Source organism: Aquarana catesbeiana, linkage group LG05 (assembly GCF_042186555.1).
Source record: "Aquarana catesbeiana isolate 2022-GZ linkage group LG05, ASM4218655v1, whole genome shotgun sequence".
In the NCBI taxonomy this organism is placed as follows: domain Eukaryota; kingdom Metazoa; phylum Chordata; class Amphibia; order Anura; family Ranidae; genus Aquarana; species Aquarana catesbeiana.
In genome coordinates, this window is record NC_133328.1 from 485,889,794 (window position 1) to 485,902,710 (window position 12,917).

The window sequence follows — 12,917 nt, forward strand, 5'->3', positions numbered from 1 at the left end:
AAATAAATGCTGGACAGCCGCACTCGTTGCTTTAAATTGCATACGCCATGTACTGGCATCAAACTACGGTACCTTTGCGGACGTTTGCTGTAATACCGCACATATGTGCTGCAATTGCTGTTTACATATATGTGCAGGACCGACGTGCATCATGTGAGCATGGGAGGACAGGGCGCTTTAAAATGTTTTTTTTACATTTTATTATTCACTCTATGTACCTTTTTTTAACACTGAACCGTTAATTTTATTTTATTTTTTTACAACTTTATTGCTATCACAAGGGATGAGCAACATCCCCTGTGATAGCATGGGCCATGACAGGTCCTCTTTTTGGTATGGTCTGGGGTCTATTAGATCCCAGACCTCTCCTCTGGCCTCTAATGCATTAGATCCAACTGAGATTGGTTTGATTTGTTGTTTTTACTAGCCAGTAATAGCATGTTTACATAAAACTGAAACCGGAAATGACCTTGTCACTTCAGGTTTCTGATGTCACAAAGTGGAAGGAACAACATCAGTTCCGCTCACTGTGTTCCCAGAACGGGATCCTGCTTGTTTCATACTTACAGGGCTCCCTGATCAGATGGGAGAGCCTGGTAAAGGCGGCGGCAGAAGGGGACTCCCTTCTGCCGCCTGTAAAAGTAATACAGCAGCTGTATAGCCTCTCTGATTACTTTTACTAGAAAGAATTGCCGGCTGTAAAAAATGATACCAGGATCATGACTGTAGTTGCAGTCATGGTACTGGAATAACCACTTCAACATTAGGCCTATGGTTGGGAAGTGGTTAAGTAAACCCTAACTGGATGTTGGGGTTGTTTTACTAAAACTGGTTAGTGCAAAATCTGGTGCAGCTGTGCATGGTAGCCAATCAGCTTCTAACTTCAGGCTGTTCATTTAAACTTTGACAAAAACCTGAAAGCTGATTGGTTACTATGCAGAGCTGCATCTGATTTTGCACTCTCCAGTTTTAGCAAATCAACCCTTTTAGTTTGCTAAAGCATTGCTTACCTTAAACAGTTTTCATTTCTTTTCACTGTTTTTACATTTGGCCAATTCAGTTTTGCACATTTAGAGCAGCTGATCTCCTACAATCAAAGCTTTATTTGGGTTAGCTTTTTTACTTTTCCATTAGGCTGGATTCACACCTATGCATTTTTAGTGCTTTTTTGCATTTTGCAGATTTGCTCTACAGAACTTGTTCCATAGGAAACCATGTAAAATGGGCTATAGTGCAAATTTGCAAAATGCAAAAAAGCACTAAAAATGCATAGGTGTGAATCAGGCCTCAGGGAGATTTCCCCTTCCTTATTGCCCCGGTGACAAGAGTTTTACCAAACAGAAAATAATTGAAAATTTACAACACAGCAAGGAATAAAAAGTTGGCACGTGTTCTAGCCTCGCCCTGCTGTACAATAAAATCACTTTATTTTTATTGTATTGCTGTTGGAGATTTCTTCTCACTTCCTTTCTGTTGAAAGAAAAGAAAGAAAGTGGAGAGAAACTCCCACTAATACACCAGAGAGAAGTAAAAAACAGACAGAGGTTCCAATATTTCCTCACTCTATCCAAAAAAAAAACATGTTTTGGTTGGATATACATTTTATTTGATCTTATTACCCTTCCCATCTTTTTTATCAAGCATAATGTTGCTTATCTGACTATCTTACTTTAGACACCAATCCAATATGTGACCATTTCTCTTGACCTGACTGGTTATTTAAAATGTAACTCCACTTTTTAAAAGAACAAATAATTTATATATTATATGTTTTGTAATTTAGAGCTAATAAAAAAAAAAGTACCATTCTAGTTCACTTTACTACTAGATACAATTTTCTAAAATTGTCAAAAGAAAATAAATAAATAAATAAATAAAACCTGGTTTCCTTGTATGGGGCCGTCTGTGCACTCATGTTGAATGCCTGCAGAAATGTTATTTTCTGCTCATGTGATCAGCTCACTGCTGTTCCCCAGCAGGTTTTCTTCTATTACAACACAGGGCCAGCAAGTACCGCCAAGTGTTTCTGACAGTATCAGTGTGTCATTGATTTGTACAGGCTTTCTGTCTGAAGATAAATGAAAACATCTGCTTGTACCTGCCAGGGGAATGGGTGAATGAACGCCATGATCTCCCCTCCTCCAATCACAGAACGATCAGATGTTTAGTGAATGGACAAAGTTGAAAGCAAGCTTACACTGTATGCAGAGTCTAATTTTCAGAGTTGCAAGCTGGACACTTGCAGCCATGTCAGAATTAAATTAGAGTTTTTTCCTTAACTACTTGCCGACCGGCTGCAGTATATATACTGCTGCAGGTTCGCTCTATTGCGCAAACCGACGTACCTGTACATCATTTCATGCAATAGCCAACGAGTGCGCCAATCAGTGGGTCTGGCGGACGCGATATCCGCTAGCCACCCACGATCGCTCCCCAAAGACACAACGGTGATCTGCCGATGTAAACAAGGCAGATCACTGTTCTGACAGGGATGAACAGAGTGATCTTGTGTTTCTGCTAAACAGAAACACGGATCTCTCTGTTCATCCAGTAAGTCCATCCCCTGCACAGTTAGAAAGCATCCCCTAGGGACACACTTAACCCCTTGATCGCCCCTGGTGTTAACCCCTTCCCTGCCAGTGTCATTAGTACAATAACAGTGCATATTTTTTAGCACTGATTCCTGTAATAATGTCACTGGTTCCCAAAAAAGTGTCAAAAGTGTCAGTTGGATGTCCGATTTGTCTGCCACAATGTCGCAGTCCCGCTAAAAATCGCTGTACGCCGCCATTACTAGTAAAAAAATAAAATAAACAAAAATGCCATATAAATATTTCATAGTTTGTAGACACAATAACTTTTGCACAAACCAATCAATATACGCTTATTGGGATTTTTGTACAAAAAAAATGTAGCAGAATACATATTGGCCTAAATTGATGGAGAAATTAGATTTTTTATTGGGTATGGTTTATAACAGAAAGTAAAAAATATTGTTTTTTTTTTTCAAAAATGTTTTTTTTTTTTTGTTTATAGCGAAAAAAATAAAAACCACAGAGGTGATCAAATACCACCAAAAGAAAGGTCTATTTGTGGGAAAAAAGGACATCAATTTTATTTGGGTATAACATCACATGACCATGCAATTGTCAGTTAAAGTAACACAGTGACGTATCCAAAAAAAAGGCCTGGTCATGAAGGGTTTTTTCATGACCAGGCTTTTTTTTTGGATACGGCACTGCGCCTTCCTGAGCTGAAGTGGTTGTAAATCCTTACATATACCCAGCAAAGTGCCTGGCCTTAGATGATACACAGAAATAAAACAAATCCTCTTACATAAGTTGTACCTGTTTATCTGCTGTATTCTCTTCTCTGCATCTGTTCAAAGTGCAGAAGTGATAAAACTTGTCTGAGCTGTCAGAAAGAAGCGGGGAAGAAGTAAAATTACACTCTGCAGAGCTCAGTAAGGAGAACTCTGAGAGCTGATTGGAGGGAAGGGACATACCCCCTTCACACAGCACACAGGAACAGAGCTAAGGCTGTCAATCGCAGACTGTGCCCTCCCCTGTCACCATTTTTCTCTTGGTGTCAGGAACGCTTGTCAGAAGTAATTCATGCTGATAGCAGAAGAAAGATGCAGCAGACAGACATGAGCACACAGTGCACACTATAGAAGGATATGCTTTATTCATATTTCATGTCTGAGGTTTACAACCACTTTAATTCAGAAGCATCCACCAATGGGACACACATCATTATTGGTAATTCATTTTTACATAGCAAATGTGCAAATCTTGTTTTCTCCTGGAGTTCAGCTTTAAAGTGATTGTTATTTTTTAGGAAAAAAAACAAGACTTTACAATGACTAACAATAACTATATATGTTATACTTACCTGCTCTGTTGCAGTGGTTTTACACAGAGCAGCTGTATCCTCCTCTTCTTCGGTCCCTCTACTGTGATCCTGCCCCCCCCCCCTTCCTGTTCAGTGCTCCACAGCAAGCAGCTTGCTATGGGGGCACCAACCCGAGTCACATTCAGACAGGGAGCTCCGACTACTGCCCCTCTCTCCCCTGATGGACTAGCTGACTTTGATTGACAACAGCGGCAGCCAATGGCGCTGCTGCTGTGTCTCAGTCAATTAGGAGGGAGAATCTCGGACGGCTGAGACACTAGTGGACATCGCTGGACAGAGATGGAGCTCAGGTAAGTATTAGGGGGGATAAGGGAGGCTGCTGCACACAGAAGGCTTTTTATGCATAGAATGCATTAAGATAAAAAAAAACCTTCTGCCTTTACAACCACTTTAAGCTTACTTTAAACTAAAAAATGATAGTCATCAGAGAAATTCAGTTTTTATCCAATTAAAATACAATCAATTCATTTTTAACTTCTCATATTCTCATAACCTAAATTGTGGGGCTGCTTAAAATAGAATCAATAAACAGCTTCTGTATTGATTAACAGACAAATGCAATTTAGATTTAAAATTAGCATTTACCACATTCTACAGATCTGCATTAATACTTTATTTTCAAGAGAGAAAAAAGATAAATATGTTTGTAAATTAAGATTTATACTGTATTCACGATTATAAAAAGGATTCACTTTGATGAGATAAAATTGTGTTGGAAACAACAATGCTCCAACATTAGCTAATTTATCTAATGTATTACATTAACAAGCAGCTCAATAGAAAATATACAGTTCAATAAAATACCATAGATGGACCGAAATTTGCCATGTTCAGCAGGGACCGGCCACATTTCAATCCATCTATCGCTGTTTTCATTTGTTAGAAGTTGATTAAAGCAGATCCTTTGCAAATAGAAATATTTTTTTATTATTTTTCTTGCACATGATTAGGCATTTAATCTTGCACTTTATTCATTAGGCTAGATGAATATTCACTTAATTAAGTACCGTAAATATTTTCTACTCCTTTAGTAAAACAACCACAGCATTTTGTGTTTATAATAATAACCCTCTCTGCCCCATATTTACTACATGGTTGCCCATGTGAAAGGTAGATGCCATACTGTAGCCTACCTGTTGTGGGTCTTGTGCATGTTGAGGTCTCAGGGTGATATTCACAGCAGTGTGCCAAAACTGTCTGGTTTCCTCATCATGGCCATAAACTATGAACTCCCTCTGATCTGGTGAAATGTCAAAAGTTCTTGCAGCAAATATTACCCCGTCGGCATCGATCCGAAAGTCTGTAGGGTTACTGGTCTCATAATGTATGTGTCTTTGTTCACCGCAATCTGTAAACCTCACTGGAGAAACAAAGAACAAGAAAAATAAAAGTCAGCACTAAAGTCACTTACAGAAACTAGAAAAACTATCACCTAATCAATGGTGGAGCAAAGGCTAAATATTTAAGATACAATCTGCTCACAGAAAAGCAAAAAGAAATAATAATGACTTAAAGATGACATATTGGCAAAAGAATCATTGCCTTGGAAAATACATTTAGAACAACAAGTGGATTTAAAGATTGTCAACTAAGTGTGTAATACATTGTACATTGGGGACATAAACACCACCGTGTTAAAAATTTGAAGCTTTGACTCTTTGTTAAGCAGAGTCTGCCATTATTAAAAAAGAAAATGTGTCATCAACTGTATTTAAATGCATACCACAGGCAGTGAGAGATAACCATATAGTTATTCTGTAATTGAACAGTTAAATTAGCTGGCTGCCACAGAGCATTTATATGCTATTTATTTTAGTAATCTAATCTTGTCCCGTGGAACTGTACAAATATATTACAAATGTTCTGCAGGATATATATATATATATATATATATCTTTATTATTAAAAGAAAACAACAGCAAAGTTCACAATCTTATCTGTTCTATTCACCTGAACAATGCAGATCTTGAGTGGGAGTCTAGGGGTAAAGGAGTCATTGGTGGCAACCCCAACTGGCCCCCACAAAACTGAACTCAGATCAGACAACAATGAGATTCTGACCAGTAGCATAACTATAACCATAACTGCTCATGAGGCTGCTATGGGGCAGAAATTGTCAAGACATTAAACGTATAAACATATTAAAATCTAAACATATAAAATATGTGTATGTATAACACAGATCCAGTAGTGTATCATTAGGGAATTCAAAGGTCACAGTAGGTGAGAACCCTCATGCCATCAAGAGCTGACATCAGATGCCCAGGAGGAGTCCGTGAGATCAGAATGTCCATAGTCACATCTTTCACTTGCTCTTCCCTTCTACTCATCTATAAACAGAATTATTGTCTTCAGAGCTTCTTGTCATCCCTATCAGCACTTTGCAGTTAACTCTGTTTACCCAACACAGTCTTCCTAATGCTGTATAAAATAACAGTCTCCTTAGCTAAAAACTGATAAAACAGCTGAAGTTTGTAGTTCTGCAAAAACCCACTTAGGCAGACCATATATAGTGCAAATTTCTTTCTTGCAACCATAGGTTACAGTAAAGTACAGTCCTGCCAAACAATTGCCTTCTCCTGGCAGGGGTGCACAGGGGAAGCCGTCACCACTGGGAAAAGACAGTGATTTTCACCAGTGGCTATAGTAGCCATTTGTGATAATCGCAAGTGAATCCGGCAGCCTGGTTGTACCCAAGGTGATCGAACCGTGTATGGCCGACCTTAGTGGGCACGCATGAATCAGTTTGTATTAAGATGATAGAGTAGTTGTTTACAGGAGCACTAATATCTCTATAATAAATATAAAATAATATTAATGTAATTAATATTATTGTTGTCACCACAGCTCTTTTCCACTATTGGCTCAACTAACACACAGCCCAGTGGGTCTCAGAAATCATAAGAGGGCTCCATCAAAATGTTGCTAAGGGCTCCATAATCTGTAAATATGGTTTCCGCCTATGGTAATAGACTACCTCATGCATCTCTTTCGGTAATATTCTTCTCAGAGGACTTAATTAGAATACATAACCCAATTAATTTAGCTTGTGGGACTTTATATAAGGCACATCACTAAATGAACAGGTCTAAACAAAACAGTATAGTCATATATCAATATAAACTATTCCAGGTACTTAAATTTAATAACTCTTTATTGTACATTATTTTAATCCCCCCTGCTGTGATATATTATTTTGGACTGTAATTAAAGCCCCATACACAGGGGTCGAATGTTGGGTGTGACTGGCCGGTTCAATAGAAACCGGCAGACATTGGGCCTGTGTGTACTTCAGAAGGGGCATGACCGAAAAAGGTCAGCTTCTGGTCAGAACTCTGAGCCAATGGCTGAGAGGGCTGACTGGAGTGTTCTGGTGGGGGGCCGTTCTCCTGTCAGAACACAATAGAAAAGCAGGGGAGAGGGTCCGTCCTGAGCCCGCTGGGTTGAACAAAAAAAAAAAAACTAGCAGTGTGTACTAGGCTTAAATGTAACCTAATAATAACAGGTAGAGGGGAAGCCTTTCCACTACCCAGTACACTGGTGCAATTACTTTGTCATACATTCATTTTAAGGGTTTTAAAATGATGTACAATAAACAATTATTTTAAGTATCTGGAATAGTTTACATTGATATATGGCGGAACTGTCTTGTTTAGACCTGTCTGTTTAGTGATGTGCCTTATATAAATTTCCAAATTAATTGTGTTGAGTTGATTAGGGATGGAGGTGCACCACTTTTGTGTGTCAGATCACAACCCAATCTTTTGACATTATTCAAGTAAATGGATTCCTGTGTTGGACCCTGACATTTGTTTTATGAAATATGACATGTCAGCGTGCCATGGACTGTCATGCAAAGATCTAGCCTTGCTTTGAGCAGAGTAGCTTGGTCATTTCTAGAACCTGGCCATCACTTTAGGTTGCTTTAAATGATATGCCATACATGCAGGGATTGCTTTGGCAATAACTGTAGCTACATGAGCAAGGTACATGAAGCTATTGCAATACAAAGCAATGCACAATGTTATTAGTTGTCTGTGCACATACTGAAAATTTATTTAACCTAAACTGTTCCCTATAAAATATTCAAAACGTTTTCCAATTGTTGTCTCAAATATATCATTCCCTGGAAGGTAAAATACACTCTGATGAGCATTTAAGAGATTCTAAAACTTTAATATATAAATGTGTCCTTTAGAAATGCTGAAGTTTGCAGTATTAAAGAATTTCAGCTGATCTCTCATAGGAAATAGACATTTTAATGGAATTAGGAATAGTTGTGGAGAGAGCAAAAGTATTATCAACACACAAAATGACTTCAATATAAACAACTCTGGCTTGTTTATGACCAAAGGGACACTTACCCGAATGGCCTCCTTCAAAATATTACCACTACTTATCATTTAGTATATAACGCACAAGCTATTGTGTATTTCGGGCAATCCCTTGCAGAGAATAATTGAGAAAAGAACCATTTCAGAGAAACAAGAGTTCCACTCATATATGGAGCCTTGGTGACTGTCTTTATTTTATGCGGCAGAGGAAAAAAAAATCTGTATCCAGTACAATGTACGATACATCCTCATAAGGAAACATTAAAATAGAAGAGATAGTTTAGAGTGTCACACTGCAGTTAGTGTCTTCCATTCCATTAACAATGTGACCTTACATGATGACCCCATTTGTCAAGGGCATGTTTTGAAATTCAGCAGCTGGGTAAGGAAACATATGGAATACCATGAATTAACCTTTAATGCCTAAAGCCAGAAGGGATATGCAAGTCTCTTTCAAATGTTACATGCTGCACAAGATGAAATACTGAAACAGATAAACTTCCTGGCCCATAGTCATTAAAAACAGATCCTGAAATCCCTTGCTGCAAGGGAAATATTTCAAAATATTTTATAAGTGTTTGCTGACTATTATGATTCCTGGTCATGTATCTTTATCAGTACAAACGCACTAGTTTATATATTTAAGCATTAGTAAAATACTGAAACAATCATCGTTTTTTCTATTGGTTGTCAGGGAAGCTGAGCTGTAGGCCAGAAATGAGCAGCTTGCGGGAAAAAAAGTACTATACGTAACACAAAAGATTATTTCTACAGTGAATGTTTAATGTAATATATTACAATATCACTGATACTGGAAATTGGAAAAGTCAAATTTGTAAATGGAACCTTTTTCAAAGGCTGCAGCTGTGCACATAAGCAGTGGCGGATGGTGGTATATTTTTTTTGGGCTCGGGGGGCAGTGCTCTGCACCCCAAGCTCACCCTTTTTTTAAGCCAATTAGAGCCTCAGGCTCTAATAACGTGCTTCTAGGAAAAAAGAAAAAAAAAAAAAAAAAGCATTAGAATCCATGCTTCCGGCGCCCTGCATGCAGAATGGGGGCCGGGCGCATGGATTAGGGGGGTGGCGCCCCTGCGCCCCGTATGGACAGCCACCACTGCACATAAGGATAAGATGGCCTGGCATTTTCATATGTTATTATAAAGTACCTTAAAACAGAAGTTCACCCTAACACTAAAATCTGTAAATCTACTGTCATCCATGATCTAAGACTAAGCTATCTAGCCCTGTAAAGAAGAAATCACTATACATATGTTTTTTGAAGCAGCTCCATTCCGGTCCCACGCTGAGCTGTCAGCGGTGGCTTCGCTGTGGAGGCGTGTGCAGAGGACACAGCCGACAACGGAAGACCCATAGTAACTCTATGGGTGACGTCACTTCCTATTCATTTCCCAGCTGACTGTCGGCTGTCTCCTCTGCAGAGCTTCCGCCGCTGGAGACCGGACCGGATTCAAAAATGATATGTATAGCAATTTCTTCTTTACAGGGCTAGACAGGTTAGTCTTAGAATGTGGATGCCAGTAGACTTAGAGATTTTAGTGTTAGGGTGAACTTCCACTTTAAGCTTCCAAGTTGAACATTTCTTAGACAAGAGTCACTTGTTAGGCCTGGGCAGACTAGACATTGTAACTGCATTTCAGGTCTTATTGTTATTGCTAGCTGTAGTAAGGAAAGCCTTGGAGATAGGAGCCGAGAGGTGGTTCGGGGGAAAGCAGCAATTTTGCTGGTCCTGCAGCAACATATACTCACCTTTGCTTTACTTTCCTGCAACAATGAAATGACAGGCCATTCTTGGTGTTAAGAAGCATGGGTCTTTCCCTTCTTCTCATGTGACAACACTGATACATGGCCCGGCTCTGTTACAAAATGTGTGAGGGTACACAGCACTGTGTACATTTCGACTAGAGCAGTGCTTCTTAATTCTTTTTTGAGTCCCGGGCCCCTTTAAGAATATAATGAAAGCTATGGACCCACTTCCCAGAAATATTCACATTAGCACAACTTTGCATGCAATGAATATATGTACTATGTTTTATTGAAATTTGATTGCCTCATAGACATCATAGACATCGGGTGCAGGCGCACTGAGCGTGCCGTTTCTAACGGCGATCATGCATGCGCAGGAGTGACGTCATCGCGGCTCCGGCCAGTCACAGCACTGGAGCTGCAATACCGGAAAGTCACTCTGGGATAGATGGCGGCATCTGAGGAGGCGAACGAGGGCCGATGCCGGGGCTTCGATCTCAGGTAAGTAATTCATAATGAGCTAGTATGCTATGCATACTAGCTCATTACGCCTTTGCCTTGCAGGGTGTATTTTTGAGGCTTTACTTCCTCTTTAACAGAACACCATTGATTGGGACAATGAGGAGAGCTGGATAATGAATGTAAATATTATTTTTTTATCTGACTCCCACAGGCCCCCTGAAATTCATTTGTGGACCACTTAGAGGTATATAAACCTCAGGCTAACACAATTTTTTATTCCCTTGTTCCCAGCACCACTCAAACTGCAAATGAGTATCGTCACAGGTGCCCACACTAAGGGAACACTACTGTACAATATCTCCAATATTCCTAACACCTGCAATCACTGATTATTACAGGATAGTAAAGGTGAACAAGGGGCAAGTGATTGGGCAATAGCCCTTAATAAATATGTATAAAGTCCATTGAAAGGTATATTTCAAATTCACCAACCCCATGCTTGAAGCACACACAATTATTCCTTGTTCTATGAATAATAATAATAATTAAAAGTGCAACAGCAAAACTGAATGGTTTTTAACAATGAAGACTATTATGACAGAGTGCCACTTCTATCAATGTAATATTTTCCTTTATCCAACAACTCTCATATAGAGATGTTTGATGGCCTTGCATATTTTACAGCCATACTAGCTAAATTACTGCCTGCATTGTCAACCATTATTAAATGTTCTATGTGTCATCTTGCCAACTAAAGAAAAAGTTCAACATTATAGATTAAAATAATAGAAATTGATAATGAAAAACAGCTCACTTAGTTGGGACTGCATTTATCTGAAGATTGCTGTCAGAACAAAGGAAATATAGTGTCAAAATATATGGCAAAATGCAGAATGCAAATAAATGGCTAACAAGAAAGTCAATTGTCCAAAGTTAAAGGCAGGTGGCAAAGTGCTACAGTATGTGTGAGGTTTTGTTACTGGCCTAAAAGGTCATTTCACAACTAGGTTACAAATTAGCTTTAAGTAACAGTGATAAGATATCGAGAAACAATTCAGAATATGTAACAAAAAAACATACACGGACAAGGTGCAAATTATTTTAATTTTAAAGCGGAGTTCCACCCAAAAATGGAACTTCCGCTTTAAGTGTTGTTGACCCCCTGACATGTCACATTTGGCATGTCATTTTTTTGGGGGAGGAGTGGGTACCCCGTTTTTACAGGTATCCAGCTCCCACTTCTTTCCCGGCACCGTGGCGCCGGAAGGAAAATCACCTCTCCCTTCCTCCCTGCAATCTTCTGGGACTTGTCACAGGTCTCAGAAGATTGCCCAGCCAATCACATCGCGCAGCGCGGCTCGTGCATACGCAGTGCACTTCACAGCCGGGCGCTCACAATTAGAATGCCGGCGCCACGGAGAGAAGGAGGAGAGGAGCGAGGCTTTGTTCCCCCGCATCGCTGGATCGTGGGACAGGTGAGTGTCTGTTTATTAAAAGTCAGCAGCTACACTTTTTGTAGCTACTGACTTTTAAATGGGTGGAACTCTGCTTTAATAAATTCCACAAAGTTTAATAAGTAGTTATGTGAACTGACCAATCGAATTCAGTGCTAACCATATGAGAGTTATCCTGTACTAGAGCTAAAAAACTAAAATCAAAATGCTACTGGTAAGTACATAGGTGACATTTCACAGGTGTAAACATAAATAACATTTTTGCCATGTTTGTGTCTGCATTGTATCAGGACAGGCTCACACCAGATGCAGTCCAGTGCATTTTTAATCTGCATCAAAAACACAGGCACAGTGTTTTCAATGAATTCCAATGGTCGTAGTTCAGACCAGTGCAGTCAACAAAAGTAGAACATGTTGCATTTTTTCTGTATGGAACATATCTGGAACATGGCAAATTGCATCAAAACGCACCAGAATGCATGAAACACCTCAAAAGCGTGCTTGTAGAGATGCATCCAAAATGCAGAAATTGTTATGTGAACCAGCCCTTAGGCTCAGTTCACATTTATGCGAGTAGTTGCGAGGATCGCAAGTTATTCCCTCACCCGCAACCACCCACAGTGAAAACGTACTGCTGTGAGAAAATGTGCGGGGCTGCCATTCATTCTGAATGGCACCCCGATGCATTTAAAAATGCAGCGTGTTTGCAGGTGCAGGAACCACATGGAAATTGCATGGTCAAAATGACCATGCAATTTCCCTGAGAGCCGCATTTTCAAAAAGGTGCGTGCAAGGCATGCCAGAATGGGCTGCCGTGCCCGAAAAAACACAGCCTGCAAACACCTGTCCCTTTGTGCTCCACTAACAGATTTGTATGCTTTCGTAAATATTTAAGAATGGTCGGCAAACAAAAGCATTACTTGTATGTTATTTTGTAAAAGGAAGCTAAAAAATGTTTACAATTCCTACAAAAATTTGGTGTCCATTG

General features: G+C 39.5%; 1 protein-coding gene across 2 annotated transcripts in view; it reads right to left on the bottom strand.

Moving 5' to 3' along the window:
* Positions 1-12,917, bottom strand: part of CDH2 (cadherin 2) — a 425,329-nt gene that overhangs the window by 115,710 nt on the left and 296,702 nt on the right. For both annotated transcript variants that reach the window (XM_073631511.1, XM_073631512.1), the window contains exon 3: positions 5,049-5,275. In XM_073631511.1, coding sequence (XP_073487612.1) covers positions 5,049-5,275 — 227 coding nt within the window. The remainder of the gene's footprint in view (positions 1-5,048; positions 5,276-12,917) is intronic.